Genomic DNA, 22155 nt, shown 5'->3' with positions numbered 1-22155 from the left:
TCGCCTATCCTGGCATTGAACTCTGCATCCAACATGACATTGCTTGGCTTCAGATCCCTGTGAACTATTGCCTCAGAGAATTCCTTACTCCTTGCTTAGTCCTTGCTGTCAAAGAAATAAAGGACAAGAAAAGTAGGAGGTGCTGGGCCCACCTTGAGGGTCTGTCCTCTCTTTCGACCACATCATAACCTCTTGCTAATTTTTTGACAAAGCTATATGTTGGTGCTGACTTTCCTAATAATGGGATATTGCATGTTGGGTAACTGGTTGCACCTTTCATCCCTTCTATGACACCCCCCCTTACACTCACATGTTACCATATGAACCCTTGGTTAATCCCCTCGGGTATGCCACGAAACGTGACACAAGACTAGCTGCAAACTTCTCTTTGGCATGCCACCTGCTCAACCAATCATGTGGCCAAGACTATTCATAAACTTAACATTCACTTGAGAATGGCATATCGTAAGTCGTGACACTAATGCTCTACAAACAAATTCTCCATACGTTTACTGACATGCTCAGCTACTTCCTTGGTAGTGCATTTGCTATCATCACCATCATTGCAATCTCTCCAAGAATCTTCTAATGCAGATGAGTAATTCCCACAATACCCTGCTTTGTTGGCACTGCCTTTCTGGAGAAAGGGAGTGCAGTGACTTGCTCTTTTCGGCTTGCTTGGTAGTCATTTTCACATAACCCAAGCAATACGAGAGAGGCTTCTGACATTTGCCCCTTCCCACAGAGTGAAGTATTATTAATAGTTCATCACCTACCAATGTTTTGAGGCATGAACCTCAATCAAATAAAGGGTGTGAACAATTTTTTCAAAAACACAAAGCCAGCCAGCATTTGCAAGCACAGTCGCCTTGGGAGTCAAAACTGGAAATGTCTTTAAAAACTGCTCAAATTAGCATATACATTACCGCAATTTACATAACTCTTTGAACAGCTGTTTCTAATTGTGAGCATTTCTAACCGTTTGTTGCCAAGTCAGAGATGAATAAACAACAAGTGTGCATGGACAGATGAGCATATGAGCAGTGAGCAATGCCTCTCCTTACGCGACTACACTTCATGGTCCAGAAGCTGTAGAGCATCATAGTGACCAAAGCCATGGTAGAGGACCCTTATTGGTGTAGCGTTTTCTTTCGCATATTCCTGTCCATACTCAGCAATTGATATCAACCCTCTCGCACGCTTCTCAAACATGTAAACAGTGATTGGCATCCTGCACTTGCATTTTCATCCACTCTAAGCAACAATTTTGTCCAGTCATTATATGCAAACATGAACATAAAGAGAGTAGCATCCCACCTGAGAACATGGGAAGCCATCAGCAATTCTGGCTCTCCACCCCAAACATGAGGTTGTCTCATTCGCTTCGTGTAGGAATCAAAATGGCCCTCAATAAACCTGTCCACCAATTCAAATCCAATGACACGTAGTGAAAAAAAAGACGGAAAATTGCAAAAATACCCCTAAAATTTGTGCAAATTTCCAAAACACCCCTTGAATTTCAAAATTCCCATACACCAATTTTGGATGGATTGCTCTAATTTTGATTACTTTGACAATAGAGATCTATCTTCAAGTGTCTTAAGACACAAATTTTCACCAATGTGTTGAAAATAAAGCCATTTGTGTCACATAATGAACCATTTCACCTCGAAAGATCACAATACCATCTAAAATCCTAGTCTGTCATCTTCTACTGACAGAGGACCAATCATCCTATGACAAATAGGACGGATTGCAAAAAATAACTTCTTTGGAGATGTTTACAAGACTAACAAGGGGTATTTCAGGAATTCTGGAAAATTTAACGGTTTTTTAAGGATTTTGGAGAAGTATGAGGGGTATTTCGGGAATTTTTGAAATTCAAGGGGCATTTTGGGATTTCCACAAAATTCCCTGGATTTTGGTAATTGTCCCAAGAAGATGAATATATAAAACGGTCACAAATTGTTTTACCATTCTGTTTCTTCCCGTCGTCTTACAAGCTCATCAACCACCTGCTCACATCATCACATTATGCTAAAGCTTTCTTGCAAAGGACAGAGGTAGCAAATTGAAATAAGACACTTCATCACTTTACCTTGCCCCTCAAAGCATCTGCAGATTCACGTTGTACGCTCTCACTAGGTGCACCTAATCCCTTTCGTACACAGGCTCCGTGTGCAACAGCTCTAAACAAACAGCGCCCATCACCTGGAATTCCTGCAAATTGACGTTGACGGATCAGAATTGAGAAGCTTGCAGGTTAGAGACAATGCTTGAATTGCTTCACGTACCTATTACTGAGTAATTAGTAAGCACTTTCTTTCCATGTGAAGTGGCTGAGGCACTCACAGTTGGACCTTTGCATGAGCCAGCAGCATCCGCATCATGCGTCTCTACGAGGGGTTCTGCAAGTGCAGGCGGGCCGAGCAATGAGCCCGTGCCTGCTGCAATCGAGCAAGTGCCCAATCCAAAGAGAAGCCACGCTGAATGTCTGGCAAGCAACCAATTTACAGGTTTTCCACTGAAAGCCAATTTCAAGGATTCATTCCACAAAGCACCTGTTCCTTCACATCTTAAGCTCATACAGTCTGATCCTTTCCTTAGCCATCGCCGGGAAAAGCTGCCAAGCCGCAAGGCTGAAAAAAATGATCTGGGCTTCAGAGATTGCCCTGCCAATACATGCATAATAGACATACTACTTTTGCCTGCAATGTTCACTATTGAGCTTTTCGGTGTAGTAGATCCACAAAGATGATATGAAGTGGGGCTACTCAGCACAGAGTCTTTAGCAGTGCCATTGATGTGTATACCGCACGGTGAACATGAAGAAAAGCAACAAGAAAGCCTCTTCAGCACCTGTCCAGATACTTGCAGGACACGGCTTTGACTTCTATTATCCTTACAGCGAGCCAAATAGTAGAAGGCACTTGGAAATGGCTCAGTAACAGGAAAAGTTGCCTTGAAGAGGTTGCTGAAGGAAGAATTCGACCTGAGTTAGAAGCACAGCCAGTTATTGTGCATGGAATGTAAAATCTAAGACGATGAGGAAAATGAGGGTGAGACCATCCAAGCATATGCTTTTCTGTTTTCAGCACAATATAATTTGGAAAAAGAGCCCAATTTGTTTGCACAAAATCAACAAAACTCCAGAAAATAAGAATGCAAAACATGCCATTTTCACATTTAACAATATTGAAATTGGGAAAATCAATTCTTGATACGTCAACTACCATCACTACTTTTAGCATCTTTGAAATATCGGTAAGATAGTATGGTCTCCACCATAAGATAAAAATTTAAGGGGCCTAATGGATTCATCTTAAGTTGCGTCAGAATGATTAGTGGATAGTTTCTGCACCAAAAATCAACTTGCCCCTTTGGGCTTGGCTATTGCTTGGTCCGATGTCCTACCCTAACATATGAAAGTCCTTGACCACAGTTTGGAAAATAATTTCTGCCTGTAAGGAGTACAAACACAAACAGGAACTTGCTCTACTCCAAGGTGTCTTTTGACTTTTATTATAGTCATGAGAAACTTCTACATGCAAAAACCCAGTATGGATGCAGATATAGAGATGGAAATTTTATGGAGAAAGGGGTATGGGCACGCTAGGTCATCATGAGAAAGGAGGCACAAGTGAGGCGGTGGTAAAAACCTGATGAATTGTGCTGTAACAAAGACAATGTCTTGAGAAGTTAAAAGCAACGAAAGAAAATTCCAACAAGACATACTCAAAAGCAACTAAGACTTTCATACCATAGTTTCTAATCCTTAGTTTCTAGGGAAGTATACATAATGAAACAATAGATCCAAGATGACCCAAAATAAGTCATAGTCAAATATGTCCTACAGCACATCAATGTAGCATAATCCTTCTCTGTACTGAATTTCCCCATATAGCAACATGGAGGGAAACGTATCGAGAACCACAAAATGTATGTGGGGAAGAACCATGTGCCACCATTGCCCCTTAGAGAAAACATGGTCACCCTTCTCAAAAAACGTTTATACATTCCCCATGTCTTCGAGCCCAAACAATCATGCATTCCCTTCAGACCCGCATTTATAAAATCTCCACACTAATCTCTCAGCTCACTCCAGACAGTCATCCATGTAAGCAGTTTCTGCCACCCTTCAAACCTACCATGACCATACTAATTGTAACTACTCTGGCTTTTTCCATATAGCAAGAATATTCTGTACATAATATAACTCCCAATCAGTGTTCGAAAAAAAGGTGTCTCAGCCTCACCTTACGCTAGTGGTCAAAAATTCTAAACAGCCAGTTGAGAGAAACAGGGGTACGAAAAACTTTGCTTTTTTTTCCAGAAAAGAAAATCTTTCCTTTAAAAAATCGCCTCAAAGGAACAGACCCTAAGGTGAAATTACATCAAAGTAACACAACAGAGAATCAACCATAAATGGTATCACCAAAAGATAAAAGTCCTGGAGCAATCTAAAGTACAACATTGCCGCAAATCAAGGCTAGGAATGGCGATTACGCGTAGACGACCTCCTAGGCTTAGAGGTCTTCAAAGCCTTCTCCTCGACAGACTTCTTACCAATTTCTGCCAAAGAAGGGAACTAGTAAGCTGAATCAACGCCTTCAAAACTGCTACTGATGTCAAAATCGGTGCCTTGAGAATCAGGTGGTGGATCACGCAAAGGTGTTGAAAAGTATCTGAAGAGGGAAGAGAAACAAGAACTCTGTCACAAACTGCTAACGTGTCAAGCCACTGAAGAACGAAGCCGACTTGCAGGTCCCGGCCAAAGGGCCTAAACCCTAAGAAGAACAAGCAATAGCAAAAGAAGAAGTCCTACCAACTTACGGGGCCCAAGTGACAAAGGAATTAAAATAAAACTCGACCCTCATACACACACAGACACACAAAAGACTTGCCCAGAAACTGATGACGTGGCAGCTATACGTAGCGGATTTTCCGCTGACGTGGCGGATTTTTGCAAAACGCGCTGACGTGCAATTGTACGGATTTCCACAAAACACGCTGGCAGATTTTGGCGCTAGTACTTTTTGGACCAGTTGCTTTTGAGTTTGAAGGCTTTTCATGTAAACTGCTTTTCATAGGCCAAGGGCCTTTAAATAAGTGCAGAGGGCTCAGTCTCTGGCACGCTTCAGTGAGTAGGTGTAGAGCGCGAGTACCGCCATTGTACTAAGTTCCAGCAATATAAAGAAATACCGAAAGGGACGCCAAGGTTTGGGGCCAATACTCTCTGGGGTAGAATTCCACCACTCCGTGTCGCGTGTCGTCTCTCTTTCAGTTCAATTGTTATTGAAGTGCTAAAAGTCTGTTCAGTCTTCTTTTCTATTGGCACGTGGTGCCCGTCTTGTTACAAACTCCGCCTCTCTACACAAGCTTTGGAGCCTCTATCCTCCGAGCTTGTCGTCTTCCTTTCTTCGCTTTGTTCCTCTTGGCTTTTTCTCCTCTACTTCTTTTCCTTACACTAACACCTTCCAACCTCCCATTTGCATGAAGTGCCTCTTGCTCTCATGCATACTACCTCTGATCAAGAGATATCCTCAGACAAGTACAAACTGTAGCAACATGGCCCTTCTTGCCACAAATAAAGAAGTGGCCAGGAAGACCAATGAAGAATACTCTTTGCAAGATTTCTCCTCATAAATAGTAGGGAGCGAAATGAACTGTTCGCTAAGGATGGGTAACAACGATCCTAATGGAGATTGTGTAATCCTCATCTTTGGGACTCACAACGTCGCCAACCACAAAGCCCATACATCTCCCAATGTCATCTACATGTGAAGAATATTCTGGAAGAAAACCTGGAAATCTAGTTGTAACTGCGATTCCACCATCAAGTCCATTCAGATCCATCCCCTATGTCCATCTAGCGAGAAAATGAATCCACAAGGCTTTGCACAAAGACTTCCATTGCTTGATCTGTAGACTCAAACTTTGAACCCCCCTCCCCCGAGAGAAAAGACATTCACAATCTTAAAATTGACATACATAGCGAAGCCTAAAAATAGTCCTTCAACACATAGTAACAGGGAATGGCCGTTTTTAGGTCTCCGTTCCCCGTTCCCATTCCAAATCCCCGTTCCGTGTTTCAAACGTGAGTACCCGTAACAGGGAATGGCATTTTGTTCCGCGTTCCCGTTCCGATTTCCCGTTCCTGGTAACTATGCTTCAACAACCTAGCAGATAGTGTCATTATATGAAATATATGGTCAACTTTGTGGAATTTCCTAATGAGAATTGCCTTCAAAGATTGTGTTTGTTTTAGAAAAATCATTTTTCTCGAACATTGTTCCTAGTTTGTGCAATAGAAACATAAAGCGTTACTAGTGGATTCAGCAATTTAGTATATGTGCACCATGTGGCAGGTTCAGTAGAAGTGTTTTAAGGATTTAGCTCGGATCTAGTACTCCACACAAACACAAGGGACACTTTACTTCGATTGCAAGAACCAAAGTGAACTCAAAGAAAGAGAGAGACACAGGAGAGAAAGAAGAGAGAGACGACACGGGATGTCAAGGACCCCGAGCAAGTACTTTCTTTATTCTTGCACAATGTTGATACAATGTCTAAATGCTAAGATATTGGATACTGGTATTGGTTACTGAGTCGACGACGACGCAGCGGCGACGGCGATGGCGACGAGGCTATGGCTGAACGCCGAACTGCTAGCGAGGTTGGTGTAATATCGAGAATCTACCGCGACACCACAATAAATCACTTCAAAGCAGTTCATAGTTCACAATTGATTCGACACTTGCCCGACGGAGTTCCATGCCTAGAGATATTGGCCCCAAAGACTGGCACCCCTTTCGGTATTTCTTTTTGTATTAATCTGCAACTCAAAGTACATGCGAGTAGTCGGTCAGACTCTGCGTCCAGATGCTCTGAGAAGTGAGAGCCCAAACTACTAATATATAGATTTACAAGGGATGCTAAAAGCAGAGCCCAAAAGCTTCAAAATCAAAAGCTTAAAATTAAAGCAAAAGAACTCTTTCTCTCTCTCTCTCTCTCTCTCTCTCTCTCTCTCTCTCTCTCTCTCTCTCTCTCTCTCTCAAATTGGGTAGGAAAAAAGCAGAAACTGCATGCCGTAAAATCCGTCGCAAAACGCGGGCATCCGTACAACCTGCCATGTGTCAGTGGTTCCGCTTTTTCCGGGGGGCTGCCGTACTGCCATGCCACATCAGCATTTCAGTGTAATTTCCGGTGCTGCATTTTCAGCCAGGCTGCATTCCATGCCAAGAGAGGATATGTGTGTGTGTGTGTACTGGGCAGCCATGTCACCAGTTTGTGACAGTCGGTGGTAAGGGGTCTGCAACCACGACGAGGCTAGGCTGAATCTGCTAGCGACCGAAGACTGGAAACGCTGTTTTCCTGGCTGAAAACACTGGTTACTTGGGCTGAAAATGCTGGTTTCACTTGGCTGAAAACGCTGCTGAGGAGAGGGCTAAAAACGCTGGCTGGCTGGTTTGCAAACGCTGGCGCTGCAGGTCTTCAGCTACTACTGCCTCCTCTGACTCTCCTAGCGTTGCCAGGCTGCCTATGTAGGCAACAAAATCTGGGTCGAGCAGGGCTGAATTGAGAGTCCACGATCCCATTAAAATTAGACAGAAAATCAATTAATAATGCCATGCTAGGGGTGGTTCACATGCGGTAAGTGCATGTGCTAAAAATGCTATACTGTGCAAGAGAGTATGCAACTATGACCGGCATGGCCATGCACGTCCTACTAGAGGCTCACAAAGGTGCCACGCTCAGTCCAAAGCTAATCACTCATGCTAGACTATAGCAGAAGCATGTCCACATAGCGCAAGTGAAGTGCGCACGTGACATCCCCCCTTGTTAAAGGTGAGGCACAACTGTCGAACTTCTATTCTTGGATACTTTTTTGTTCTTCTGATGCTGACTCCTTCTAATGCATGTGGATGCATAAACCGATGAAAACTCCTCCAAACAAGTCGATACTCCGGATGTAGGTCTAGTGTGATGTAAATACCGACCACGGATTACTAGGTAGGCTTACTATTGTCGTAGAATACCAGCCTTGGTGTTGACTCTACCTTGCGAGCAAATACTACCACTCGAATAGTCCTGTCGTGAAAACATTGCGGATGAAGCTGAAAGGTAAGGGTGATCAGAGGTATTTCCAGGGTTTCTTGTCGACGGAAGTGGCTGCACGTTGTATGTGAATGCGAATGCAGAGGAGGTTTAGGGATCCCATATCCACATACGAGGCAAGTATATTCTGGTAATCAAGATCTCGGTTTTTGTGCATCCGATGTCAATCTTCCTTCAAAGACACGGCAATGAAGATGGAAGCTAATAAGTCCATGATCGGGACTCAAAGATTCTTTCGGGGAAAAAAACCGGGAGAGGTTCTTTGGGTTCTTTGTTACTTTGGATCTTGATGGTTCTTGGATTCTTGGGTTCTTGAGGTTCTTGGTTCTCCTAGGGTTCTTCTTTAGGTTCTTCCTTTGAGTTCGAGAAGCCAAAGCCAATGTCAGGTGCAGTGGAAGTGTTTAAGGATTTAACTCGGATGTAGTACTCCGCACAAACACAAGGGACACTTTACTTCACTTGAAAAACTAAAGTGAACTAAAAGAAAGAGAGACACAAGAGAGAGAAGAGAGACGACATGGGATGTCGGGTCCCAACCCTCAAGGGCCCCCTTGCTCTGTTGCTAGAGCAAGTACTTTCTTTATTCTTGCACAATGCTGATACAATGTCTAAATGCTAAGATGCCGGTGCTAATGGCTATTGATGCTGGGTACTAGGACTGGTTACTGTGTCGACGACAGTGACGATGACGATGGCGACGTTAACGAGGCAATAACTGAATGCTGAATTGCTAGCGAGGTCGGTGGTAAGGAGCCTGCAACCACGACAAGGCTAGGCTGAACCTGCTGGCGACCGAAGACTAGAAACGTTGTTTTCCTGGCTGAGAACGCTGGTTACTTGGGCTGAAAACGCTGTTGAGAAGAGGGCTGAAAACGTTGGCTGGCTGGTCTGCAAACATTGGCGCTGCAAGTCTTCTGCTACTACTGCCTCCTCTGACTCTCCTAGCGCTACCAGGCTGCCTATATAGGCAACAAAATTTGGGTCGAGCGGGGCTGAATTGAAAGTCCATGATCCCATTAAAATTAGGCTGGAAATCAATTAATAATGCCATGCTAGGGGTGGTTCACACACGGTAAGTGCATGTGCTAAAAATGCTATATTGTGCAAGAGAGGGAATGCAACTATCACCGGCCTGGGCATGCATGTCTTGCTAGAGGCTCACAGAGGTGCCAAGTTGAGTCCTAAGCTAATGACTCATGCTAGACTATAGCAGAAGCATGTCCACGTAGTGCAAGTGAATACGCACGTGACTGTCAGCATGATTTGCAGAAATTAATCTCGGACTTCAAGCTTTGAAGTTTTATGGGTGTAAGCCCACAGCCGGTGCTCCTTAAGTTCTTTAGGCCACTAGGAGTTAGGTTTTTAATTCCTAGCCCCTTTTTAGGCCTCTCCGCCACACTTTCTGAGTTTAGACTTCTTTTGTTCTTCTAGGTTCGGTTTCTCTTGTCCTAACCCTCTAGGTCTTGAATGGCTTGACACGTCAACAGTTTGTGACAACAAGCATATCCTTTAATCACTTGTCCAAAGTCGTTATAGGGGGTATAAGAGCCTACTACTACTTTGTCCTTTGCAAAATTTTCCCTGTGAGCTGCCACGGAATCCAAGCATCCGGATCATTTAATCTCAAATATGAAGTACAAGTATCACCTTGAGACGAGGTATAAGATAATTCAGTAAGAAAAAGACGTCCTACAACGTGTAGAACGTCACAAACATAATCCAACAGGGTACAAGGCTGGCTCCTCAGTAAATGAACACCATCAATCCTCTTGCTACCCGCTTTCCATCAAGAGAATTCTTAGACACCTCCTCTTCTTATCCCTAACCCCTTCTCATATTTCCCTGCTGCCTCATTGGGTAAACTTCATATTTTTTAAGAAGATTGGTCAAGGATATGGCTTCTAGAGAACACTTTACCACCTAGATCTCCACGACTGACACCTCAACCAACAGGATACCCATGGTTTACAGGTACATACTTTCTGAATAATACTGGTTCTCCAACACAAAATCTTCTATTCCAAAATCAAAATTTTCAAGGATAAAGGATCTCCAGTGCATTTTTTTTCCTTACTCGATTGACTTAATGGTGAAGGAAATTGTATAGTGCATTAAAGCTAATTCAAGTCATCTCTTTGAGAGAAGAAGCTCAACCAGAAGTCCAGTAGTTGGCCAGGTAAGAAGAGATTGACAGGGAAAGGTGAAGATGCAAGCCCACTCAACAGGACCCAAATCCCAAAAGAAAAATAAAACAAAAAAGGGGAAGCAACATCTAATTGGCAGGACAAGCATTCCTTACAAAGCTCTTGACTGTCATGAGATGCACATTCGTGCATCATTTTATTGACTACCACACACCCTTCATAATACCTGCAACATGGCTATCATATTGGCACGTCACAACCACTATCTACTATATGATCAATCTTGTAAACCGGGGAATTTTGCCTGATCTACTGCCTGTAAGGTGAACATTTGTCTTGCTTTCTCCCTACCATCTTGGGCAATTAATGCACCTATCCGAGTGTGTGTGTATGTGTGTGTGGTGGGGGTTGTTTTGGAGAGAGAGAGAGAGAGAGAGAGAGAGAGAGTTGACATGGCAAAAGCACAGCTGCAAGGGTAAGTACTAAGTCATACCTGTCAACGATCTGCGCGATGCCGCGATCACGCGAGCGAGAAAGATATTTTATAGCCGCAAATACAGGCTGACAGCATTCGTGAACATTAAGACAAGCATCATAATTTGGAACCTCTTTCACGCGACCTTAGAGCCGAGTCTCGCATGGCATTAAAAGAGAATGAAGCCCCTGGTCGATTTTGAAAAATTGGATGAGAGTCAGAATGTCAATGAGAACCTTTGGAATCAAAAAGTGGGTGTGAGTGCTCAGTGAGGTGATCGTGAGGGAATGTGGAGAGTATGGCTGCACAGTCACGCGTGTCATGTATGTGTGCACGATTTAGAAAATGAAGAATCTAAACGGGATGCTTTTTTCTAAGCGTAGAAGTCTCTCTCTCTCTCTCTCTCTCTCTCTCTCTCTCTCTCTCTCTCTCTCTCTCTGTGGCAAAAACTAGGGAGACGTGCAGACTGGGTGGTTAGGAGAGGGTAGAGCAAAGAGGATCAGACCAGGCAGCGAGGGAGGAGGAGGTGTCGATGAGCGTGAGCAAGGAGTCGGAAGGGGGGGCCGGGGGGGGGGGGGGGATACGCAAGTATAGGAGAGCTTGGTGTTGACATGGAAAGGGGAGGGGGCAAAACAGAATATTCAGGGGGTATCCGACTTAGAATGGTTTTTCTTTTAGATAGAGCCAATATGGTATGTATGCGCGCTTCTTATATATTCTTAAATTGAGATACAAACGTTGATGCATATGGTGCTCCCAAGTTTCCTTCGACCCCTCTCCTTTCATCATTCCCCCCGCCATCACTCCTCTCCCTAATGTGTGGGACCCGTCATAGATGCAAACATCTAGTTCATTCTAGAATCTTCTACAAGGAAGAATCTAGAAGGTTCTAAAAACACCTAGAAGATTCTAGAAGTAACTAGAAGAATATGGAAAGTTCTAAAAAGATCTAGAAGCTTGAGGAAGAACCTAAAAGCTTCTAAAAGGTAAAGGTTCTTAACCTCCTTAGGCTTAAGTATAAATAGTGGTCTTGGTCTACAAAGCCCCTCAGTCTCGCCAAGCCCAGTTGTGAAGCTCTTGTGAGATAAGCCCGCTTCTAGCTCTCATCTTGTACTCAAGCCTTATCCTTGCAAACAGGTCTCTTAAACCAAGCCTTGTCATCAAGTTTCCTTCATCAAGTATCAAGTTTTATCATCAAGGTCAAGTCTTGCGATCAAACACCAAGCTCTTGTGTATTGTGAGCACCTTCTCTCCTCTAGCTTGAGACTCGATCATAATAGTTTGGCAAGACTACACGCTTTCACTTGCTTGGACATGGAATTTGTATTGGAAGGTGATGTTATCACCTTGCAAACTTGCACCAGTACATTCAAGAGATACATGAGAGCAATGCACGACTACAAGCGGACCATCCACACTTGTTGGCAATCAAGAAATTGGCATCGAGCCCATGCAAATTGATGCAGCACAGTTCAAACCGCTTTCACCACAAGAGAAGCGCCGCATGCGAGTCAATAGGCTATGCATGTAATGCAAAGGATGTGGAAACATTTTTCAAAAAACCCAAAATACAAAGCTGTACAAGTCCATTGGGTTAGGGAAACACGAATGTCCAACTTCAGTAGAGATAGTGAGGTTGTACTAGATACATGCAAAAACCTAAGAAGGTCTCTTCCTTCCTGCTGATGCAACGTCCATTTACTTATACCAAAAAGGATTCACCTAGCTAATGGCCAAGGCAAAGGCTCTATTGGAAGGCATCACCATTGCTTGTTTCATAGATGAAGAATTTGTCAAACATCAAGGTTTAATACTTTTAGAAAACTCAACTCCAACTTGATGGGTGCCCACTTTCTTCAAGAGACATCAGGTATGAAACTCAACATTTGGAAGTTATAATAAATAAGCAAGTCTCTAGGAGAAATAACATTGCCCAGCCAACCCAGTTATGATTGGCCTATCTTGGCTCAAGTTGCATAACCCAGAGATTGATTGGAGGTCTCAAAGGTTTGAGGAAAGGCACCCACAACACAAGAAAACCAAGAATATGAGACCACTCTATGTTGGGGCTAAGGTCTTCATGCACCCAATCAAAAGGAATTCGAGATTCTTGATATATGCAATACTACTTGATCCTCCCACTAATAAACTATGGAAGCATTTCCACCTCAGTATCATGATTACACTTGGATGTATTTGAGAAAAAGAACGCACGCATGCTTCCTGAACATCGACCTTATGATTGTGCTATTGAGCAACAAGAATGGACTCAGTCACCCTTTGGTCTAATATATATCAATTGCGTCAAATTTTGACCTAATTTTGCCACAAATTTTGTCAGTTTAATTGCGTAGTCTTGATTTTATTGATGAAATTGTTTGACAATTGAATTGATAAAAAATTCATGATTTTATTTGGCTGCACTATTCCCCTATGTGTGGAGAATTTTTAGAAATTTTTTGGATAATTTTTGCATTAATTTTCGCTTAATTCCACAAAAATTTGATATTTTGCGATCTTTACGAGCTGTTTTAAATGTGTGTTTTTGGCATCGTTTTGAGCGCAGTTGGGCCTTTATTTGCCAAATTTTGAGAATTTTGCTATTTCGAGGGTCGGGTTGACGATTTTGTCGAACTTGGTGAATTCGGTAAATTTGCTATTTTTGGTGTGATTTTGCATGTCGGAAATACTCGGTTGTGAATGACGATGATTTTGTTACCATATACATGTGGTAGTGATGTGTGTGAACACACTAGGACCGCCGGGGCATTTTTTCCCTCTTTAGGAGGTTTTTTCCCCCGTGCATTGTATATACGCCCATCACTCTAGGGCTACCTATCTTTCCATTACACACTAAGTAACACACTCTCTATTGTGTGCCTTGAGCTTCCTTCGTCTTCTCCAAGCTGTGTGTGTTTCTCTGCAACCCTAATTCCAACAATTGGTATCAGAGCAGGTCACGTCCTCCCGGGCTTAGTCGCCAGCTGCTCCAGCACACGCCTGCTCACTTTCTCCGATTTCAGTGAGCTTTGGCGAGCGTTCGCAGGTCAACAAATATTTTGGGAAGCCTCGTAGAGCTGGGTCTGCTCAGAAATTTGATTTGGGCTCATTTCGGCCTCCGTTTCCACTACGGGCAGTACTGCACAGGCTATTTCGTCATTTTGTGCAGATTTTCTGTCAGTGCCGTTTTTTGCATAACAGGTGCCTTATAGTCTTCTACGGTTTGTGCTATATAGCACAAGTTGTTCCCGCTCCATTTCTCCTATTTTCGGGCAGTTTTCACATCAGGTGCAGCATTTACCATGGCTGACAACAACAACACAGATGTGTTCAAGATGTTTGCTGCTGAGGACAGGTTGGATGGGGACAACTACCCTATGTGGGCTTATATGATGCAACATGTTCTTGTGTCAAAAGGTGTCTGGAACATTGTGCAGGGCATTGATGTACGTCCTAGTTCTGAAGATGTAGGCGATGTTGAGGATGTTGCAGGTCTTGCTGCAAGGATTGCAGCTGTTAGAGTTGTTTTGCCTACGGCAGAACAAGCTCGTTGGGATGTTAAGGATGCGCAGGCTCATGCATTGATTGCGTTGTCTGTGAAGCGCACCATTATTCCTCACATCCGTTCAGCAAAATCTGCAAAACAGGCTTGGGATATTCTAGCAAGTCTTTATGCAAGCCGCAATGAGGCTAAAATTGCTTTGCTGCGTAAAGAGCTAGAGTCGAAGATTATGCATGAGGAAGATGATATGGACACTTTCCTTGCTAGTGTCAAGGATATCAATGAGCAACTCATTTCTGCAGGTGAAGTCATTTCGGACAGTTCCCTTGTGCAGACTGTTCTTGATGCCTTACCAGATTCCTACCAGACTTTTGCTAGTACTTGGAGACTCATGACCCAAGGAAATCCTGAAGTTGTCAAGTTTGATGCATTATGCACATTGTTGTTGCAAGAGTCACTTTCTAGAAAAAACAGGACTAGGCAGCGTGCAGTTGAACAGGCTTTTATTGCTTCTCAAAGAAAGGGTGGTAACAATAATGCAGCCACTTCTTATGGTTCTGCTGCGAGTGGCAAAAATTCTGTTCCTAATGCTTCTGCTGGCAGCACTTCGTCTGGCAATTCTGGTGATAAGGGCAAAAAGAAGATGCGTTGCCATTATTGTAAAGCCAATGATCACTTGATCAAGTCGTGTCCTAAGTTGAAGGCCAAAGAGGCTAAGAAGAAAGAGGGTGGTTCCACTGCAAATGCTGGTTCCACTACAAATGCAGCCATTGTTGAGTCTTCTGTGAAAGGAGATTGTGATGCTGATGTTGATGCAGAATGGGCTTTTAGCGCAGAGTGCACTTACAATCCTGCTGTCCATGATGCATGCTTGTCAGTTGCTGCAGATTCACATGTGTGGTATTTCGACAGTGGTGCTACAAAGCACATTACCTCACATCGTGAATTGTTTACCTCTCTCGAGTCTGTCCCTCATGGGAATTCAGCCACTTGTGCCAACAACGCCTCTTATCCAGTTCAGGGAGTTGGAAAGATTGTGCTCACTGCTGCTAATGGCAGTTCCTTCACACTTGTTGATGCACTTTATGTACCTGGGATCAAGAAGGATCTCTTGTCTGTATCCGCACTTGCTAGACTTGGACTTGTAGTCAAATTTGTGGATGACAGATGTACAGTTCATGATCTCAGTTTTGGTGATGAAATTGTTGCATCTGGGCTTTTGTGCCGTGGGCTGTATAAGCTCACTTTGTATGACAAGTGTGGACAAAATTTTGCAAATGTTGTTGCAGATTCAAGGGCTATTTCAGATGCAAAACTTTGGCATGCACGTTTTGGTCATCTGAATTTTGCCAGTTTGCTGCGTTTGCAGAAATCTGATATGGTTGCTTCTTTGCCGCCTCTTGAAGCACCTGTCAAACATGTTTGTGAAGGCTGTATTCTGGGTAAAATGCAGCGTTCTAAGTTTCCAAAGGATGGTTCAGTTAGGGCCACATGCAGGTTGCAGCTTGTGCATAGTGATGTTTGTGGGCCCATGCAAACTCCGTCTTTGGGCAATTACCTGTACTTCGTGACTTTCATTGATGATTACTCCAGGCATGCATGGGTATTTCCGCTTAAAGCGAAGTCCGAAGTTTTTATGTGCTTCAACCAATTTTTGGCTATGGCTGAAAATGTCTCAAAATGTACTATGGGCACCCTCCGTTCCGATCCAGGGGGGGAGTATATGTCTCATGAATTTAATGCATTTCTGGCTAGTCGTGGGATAAAACACCAATATACAGTGCCTTATACACCTCAGCAAAATGGTGTTGCTGAGAGGAAAAACAGGTCACTAACAGAAATGGCACGATGTATGGTCAAAAGTCAAGCTTTGCCGCATTCTTTTTGGCTTGCGGCCATCATGTGTGCCACTTATGTACTTAACAGGTGTCCTACGAAAGCTTTGCTGTCTATTACTCCATATGAAGCATGGCATGATAGAAAGCCTTCTATTGAGCACATGCGTGTTTTTGGCTGTTTGGCATATGCTTTGGTGCCACAAGTGCAGCGCAGAAAATTGGATGATAAGGCTGTCAAATGTATTTTTGTTGGTTATAGTGCTGAAAGCAAAGGTTACAGGTTGTATCATCTGCAAACAAAACGTATTCTGGTTTCACGGGATGTAGTGTTTGTGGAAGATTCTGTTCAGCCCTTGCTGTCATGTACTAGAGACAGTAATGTAAGCTCACAGAACATTTATGACACTTTGTTGCCTCTTTTCAGTGGTGGAAATACGAATGTAAGTTCCAATGAGGCAAATGTACAGCCTATGGGGGTTTCTGAAAATGTTTTAGAACAGCCTATTACTGATGCAGATGTACATGATGTACTTGATGAGGAAAGGGCTGAAAATGAGCAGGCTAGAGGTATGCCAAAATGGCTGGTGCACACTTTGCGTGACAGTAAATTGGATGCACCTTTATCTAGTCGTACTCGTTCAGGCTCTCGCCATGCATCTTATGCATCAGATTGTTATGCTTTGGCTGTGTCTAGTTTACATGATGTTGAGGAGCCTCTGTCTTTTGATGAAGCACAGAATTCAGAAAATTGGATTGCTGCCATGAAATCAGAATATGATGCACTTATAGAGAATGACACATGGACTTTATGTGATTTGCCTCCTGGCAAAAAGGCCATTGGTACGAAGTGGGTTTACAAGTTGAAACGCAAGCCGGATGGTGAGATCGATCGCCATAAGGCTCGACTTGTTGCAAAGGGTTATGCACAACAAAAAGGCATAGATTATGAAGAGACTTTTGCTCCCACTTGTCGTATGACTACTGTACGTTTTCTATGTGCATTGGCAGCTCATTTTGGTTGGGATGTACATCAATCAGACATTGTTACTGCTTTCTTGAATGGTGACATATTTGAGGAAGTTTATGTAACGCAGCCTCGCGGTTTTGTCATAAAAGGACAAGAGGACAAAGTGTGCAAATGTAAGAAGGCTTTGTATGGGTTGAAGCAATCTCCTCGTGCTTGGTATGAGAAAGCTGACACTTATTTGGTTAAACGAGGCTTTCGTAATAGTCCAACAGAAAGCACATTGTATGTAAAGCGTGAGGATGATGTATTTCTCATTGTGGTTCTTTATGTTGATGATTTGCTGATCACTGGACCAAATGAGAGACATATTTCTGAATTTAAGGCTGATTTGAATGCTACTTTCAAGATGAAAGATTTGGGGCTGTTGCATCATTACTTGGGTATACAGTTTAAGCAGTGTGATGGTGGTATTGCCTTGTGTCAGAAAAGTTACATAGAGACATTGCTATGTAAGTTTGGACTTGAGGATTGCAAACCTATTGCCACTCCCATGGAAACAGGTTTGAAGTTGAGTCTACATGATGCTGGCGATCCTGCTGATGTCACTCTTTACCAAACTGCTGTTGGCTGCCTCATTTATGTATGCAACACGAGGCCAGATATTCAGTTTGCAGTCTTGCACGTCAGCAGATTTATGCATAGCCCAGGGTCTAAGCATTGGCAGGCTGTCAAGAGGATTTTCCGCTACCTTAGTGGCACTTTACATCTTGGCTTGTTTTATCCCAAGGGGGGATCATTGCCGCCAGACTTACATGCTTTTTCGGACTCAGATTGGGCTGGTTGTTTTGACACGCGAGTGTCCACAAGTGGTTTTTGTTTCATGCTTGGCAGTTCATGTATATCATGGTTGAGCAAGAAGCAACCTACTGTGGCCACTTCGAGTTGTGAGGCTGAGTACAGGGCAGTCTTCACAGCTACGGTTGAGTGTGTAATGCTCAGACGCCTTATGGCTGACTTGGGTGTTGGACAGGACACTGCCAACACTATCTACACTGACAGTCAGAGCGCATTGGCAGTTGCGAGGAACCCAGTTTTTCATGCTCGCACAAAGCACATTGAGGTGCATTACCACTATGTCAGGGAGAGGCTCTCAGCAGGAGAGATCAGCTTGGCTTATGTGCCAACACAGGACAACCTTGCAGATCTTTTCACAAAGGCATTGTCTCGTGAGAAGCTTGAAGCTTTCCGCAAAGCTTTGGGCTTACTCCCCTTTGTGGACTGATCCTGTCCTCAGGGCATGGCACTTCCCTTTACTCATGTGCCAGCTCTCGTTCACCGCATCACTCCAGGGGGGATTTGTTACCATATACATGTGGTAGTGATGTGTGTGAACACACTAGGACCGCCGGGGCATTTTTTCCCTCTTTAGGAGGTTTTTTCCCCCGTGCATTGTATATACGCCCATCACTCTAGGGCTACCTATCTTTCCATTGCACACTAAGTAACACACTCTCTATTGTGTGCCTTGAGCTTCCTTCGTCTTCTCCAAGCTGTGTGTGTTTCTCTGCAACCCTAATTCCAACAGATTTTCTAAGGTTTCTAGAAATTCGGGAAATTTTTGGCGATTTTTTGGAGTTTCGGCTAATTTTCGGTCTATTTTTGGACGTTGGAAAATTAAAAAAACTAAGAAAATCATAAAAAGATGAGTTTCAAGCTCGAGGGCGTGCCGTGCAGCGCATAAAAATTCTTCGTCGGTGGAAAGCTTTACGGTCTGTTGGGATAGTTCCGTCGCCATAAAAAATACTCTTCTTTTTCTTCCTCCTGCTCCGGGTGAACCTACCCCACAACCACTCTCTCTCTCTCTCTAACTTTCTCTCTCCTCCTCACCCCTCCTAAAGGCGATTATTAACATTCTCTAACCTCCCCCTCTCACTCTCTCTCTTCTCCCCCTCTCTCAAAAGGAAAGATTATTAACCCCCTCACTCTCTCTCTCTCTCTCTCTCTCTCTCTCTCTCTCTCTCTCTCTCTCCAACGTGACCTCTCTCTCCTTTTTTTGTTTTATTCACACACTACACACACACACACACACACACTCTAGCTGGCCCGTACTCTACGCTGCTCCCCGCTCTCTCTCTGTCTTCTATTGCGCACGCGTTTGCTCTTTCTCTCTCTCACTGTCTCACCTCGCGACTTGTGCCAGAAGCCCGACTTCAACTCGTTGTCCTACCGACTCTTGCCACGTCACACGTCGCCACGTGAGCGCCCTACAATTCCGCTATCCCGCTCTGTCTCTCCACGGCCGCACGCCAGGCCCCTCTCGTCCACTGGCTACAGACCTCGCGCTGTGATGCGTGTACTCAGTCTTGCCTTGGGACCTGCTTATAAAACCTTACATCCCACGTGCGCGCGTGGCCTGCTGGTTCCCGCCCAGCCCCACAATCAGCGACGAGTCAGCGCTACATTATCAGTCCTCATTGTCCTGCATGCGCCACTGCCAGCCAGTCACCTTAGGTTAGTCTAGTTTAGCTAGGTTAGTTTAAAAATTCATATATTAAAGAGAAAATTAATAATAATAATAATAATAAATCAAAAATCAAAATTCCAATAAAATTTAAAAAAAGAATTAGAAAATCACAAAAAAATTAAAAAGAAAAGAGACTCATTAAAAAAGGGGGAATAAAAATTAGAAAAACCTCATAAAAAATTCGTAAAAAATAAAAACCTCTTAGAAAATTCATTAAAAATTTTAAAAAATCACCAAAAAATAGATAAATAAGAAAAATTCACAAAAAAAATAAAAATTTCATTAAAAAAGAAAAAAATCACAGGTAAATCCCAAAAATAGTAGAAATTTTATAAAGCACAAAACAAATCCATTAAAAAGCAAAAAATTGACCAAAAATCATAATAAATCATTAAAAAATCACAAAATCTTCAAAAAACCCCTTTATTTTAAAAATCACAAAAAATTCATTAAAAATCAAAACCTTCCCAAAGAAATAATAAAAAATCATAAAAATACTAAAAAATTAGAAAATTCTAAATTTCACAAAAAAGATTAAGAAAGATAAAAAGAAACTTGTCGAAAATACCAGAACAAGACCGAAAAGCAAAAAACAATGGGAAAAAACACACTGTCCAGAAATTACACTGAGCAAAAGTGAGTGAAAACCGAGAGCAACAGCCACGAAAAATCAACCAAACAGCGAAAGTCAGAAATAGCAAAAGGAAGCCGAAAATTACACACCGTAAAAGCGAACCAGAGATTAGCCGAAAAAAGCGAGCTAAACGACCAACTCAAAGCCGTTTGAGGGACAGGAAAATTTCAAAATTTTGCATGCTATAAATTGGCTAGTGCAAGTAATTGCATTGAAAATCGAGCTTCTAATCGAACGAGCAGGGGCACAACTCACACGTGATTGCAGATTAGGCTAGTACGAGCAGGAGTAATTCTGCTAATCAACACCAGAATCTGCTAGGAGACAGTTTTTACAGAACCAATCAACATGGACTCAAGTCGAGCCGAGAATTCAAGTACAACAGAGCAAGCTAGTAGTTGTAGCAACACATACACAACTGCAACAGAGTGGATTTTACAGCTATATGGCTACAATGGACATAAAGTCTTATATGCAGATTCAGAAGGCCATAGATACTTAATGAGCAGCAAAAGCAGCATAGGAGCCATGATCCTATTGATCAGAGTAAAGCCAGATTCAGAGAACTCCCAGATGTTTACAGACTTTAGTGGAGCGAGATATTGCAAGCTCAAAGATGAAGTGCTGATAGAAGTTCAAAAAGTCAATCCAAGTGTTTAGAAACCTGTATACGCCAGCAAAACATACAGTTTGTACATATGCAATCACGGTCATTGTACATGGATTACAGTGGTCAGATCTATAGTCGAGAACCAGAATTGCAAGATCCAATTGATCAAACAACTGAAGCCAATCTAATTGGAGAATCAAGTCCAAGACGGTACAAAGGTCAAGACGGAGCAATCTATAGCTTGATGCTCAGTGTTCTAAAAGAAGATGCCGATAACTTGGTCAGCATAGAAGCAGAACCTTCTCAACTAGAGCTTGACATGACAAAACCAATTGAAATACGGCCAATCATGGCGTATTGCTCAGATTGTGGACGAAAAGGTAGACATTTTTTTGAAAATTGTCCAAGAAACTCAGACAAAATGGATACATCAACTGCCTAGCAAGGCACATAGCAAAATGGAAATGCGAATCTCGATATAAGTGCATCTAACTTGTCACTTTTAATGCAATCAAATGATTCTACATTACCGTTAGAAGCACCAGTAAAAACACTGCAAGTTCAAAATCAGCATATAGATGCACAAGCACCTGAAAAGCTTAAAATTGATTCTTTGAACAACAAATTCCTACATGAATTTGGTCAAGGTGTCGAGTACCACCGAATGCTGAAAAGACTGTCAGATTTGCAAATGATTTTGCATCCAATGCCACAAGTGTGCAATCATTCACGAGTCTAAGGGACACATCAAATAGAATGTTGTTAGCATTGTATAGCACACATAATTCATATGCACACTATGTAGACCAAAAAGGAAAACTGTACAAAAGGATCAACCTGTGTTTGAACGGCCCAAGTACCAGCTCATAGAAGTGCGTCCAGTGAGATAGATAAAAAAGGATGGTTCATTTCAAAGGAAAGAATCTATTATAGCCCATCCTCTCTAGAGCTGAAGGATATTACCCGAGTGAACCCAGAAATGTGTTCAGAGCCAAACTCTCTTCCATCGGAAATCAAGCTTCGATGTTGTGACCAAACGATCACATACTTTGACCAAAATAGTTGTAGATATAGATGAGAGTATAGCATCTATGATGCCTTTGGTCCTGAAACCATAGAAGCTCATATCATAGGAGACCCATGGGATAAACAATATTAGGGAAAAGATAATGCTATCTACAGCTTGACTTGGGGAATAATTTGTCACGTTTCAAGGAGATACATAGGAAACTATGTAGAAGGTTTACAAATGCCAAACATCAACAGCGGTACCCAAAGTGTGCCTTCATAGTCCCAAAAGGTGAGACTAAACCAGAGCCAAACAATTTTGAACTCTTACAATG

General features: G+C 42.8%; 1 protein-coding gene across 1 annotated transcript; it reads right to left on the bottom strand.

Moving 5' to 3' along the window:
• Window positions 1-889: 889 nt before the first annotated feature.
• On the bottom strand, window positions 890-10912 carry LOC147463694 (OVARIAN TUMOR DOMAIN-containing deubiquitinating enzyme 4-like). The gene is made up of 6 exons (XM_086490260.1): window positions 10756-10912; window positions 2295-2992; window positions 2099-2220; window positions 1975-2015; window positions 1318-1416; window positions 890-1231 (listed from the first exon to the last, which is right to left on the bottom strand). Exons 2-6 carry the CDS (start codon window positions 2695-2697, stop codon window positions 1069-1071), a joined length of 828 nt encoding a protein of 275 aa, XP_086346386.1. The 5' UTR covers window positions 2698-2992; window positions 10756-10912; the 3' UTR covers window positions 890-1068.
• Window positions 10913-22155: the final 11243 nt, after the last annotated feature.

The sequence above is a fragment of the Adiantum capillus-veneris genome, chromosome 2 (genome assembly GCF_014529385.1).
Source record: "Adiantum capillus-veneris isolate H3 chromosome 2, ASM1452938v2, whole genome shotgun sequence".
NCBI lineage: Eukaryota > Viridiplantae > Streptophyta > Polypodiopsida > Polypodiales > Pteridaceae > Adiantum > Adiantum capillus-veneris.
This window is presented reverse-complemented; position numbering and strand designations above follow the sequence as displayed.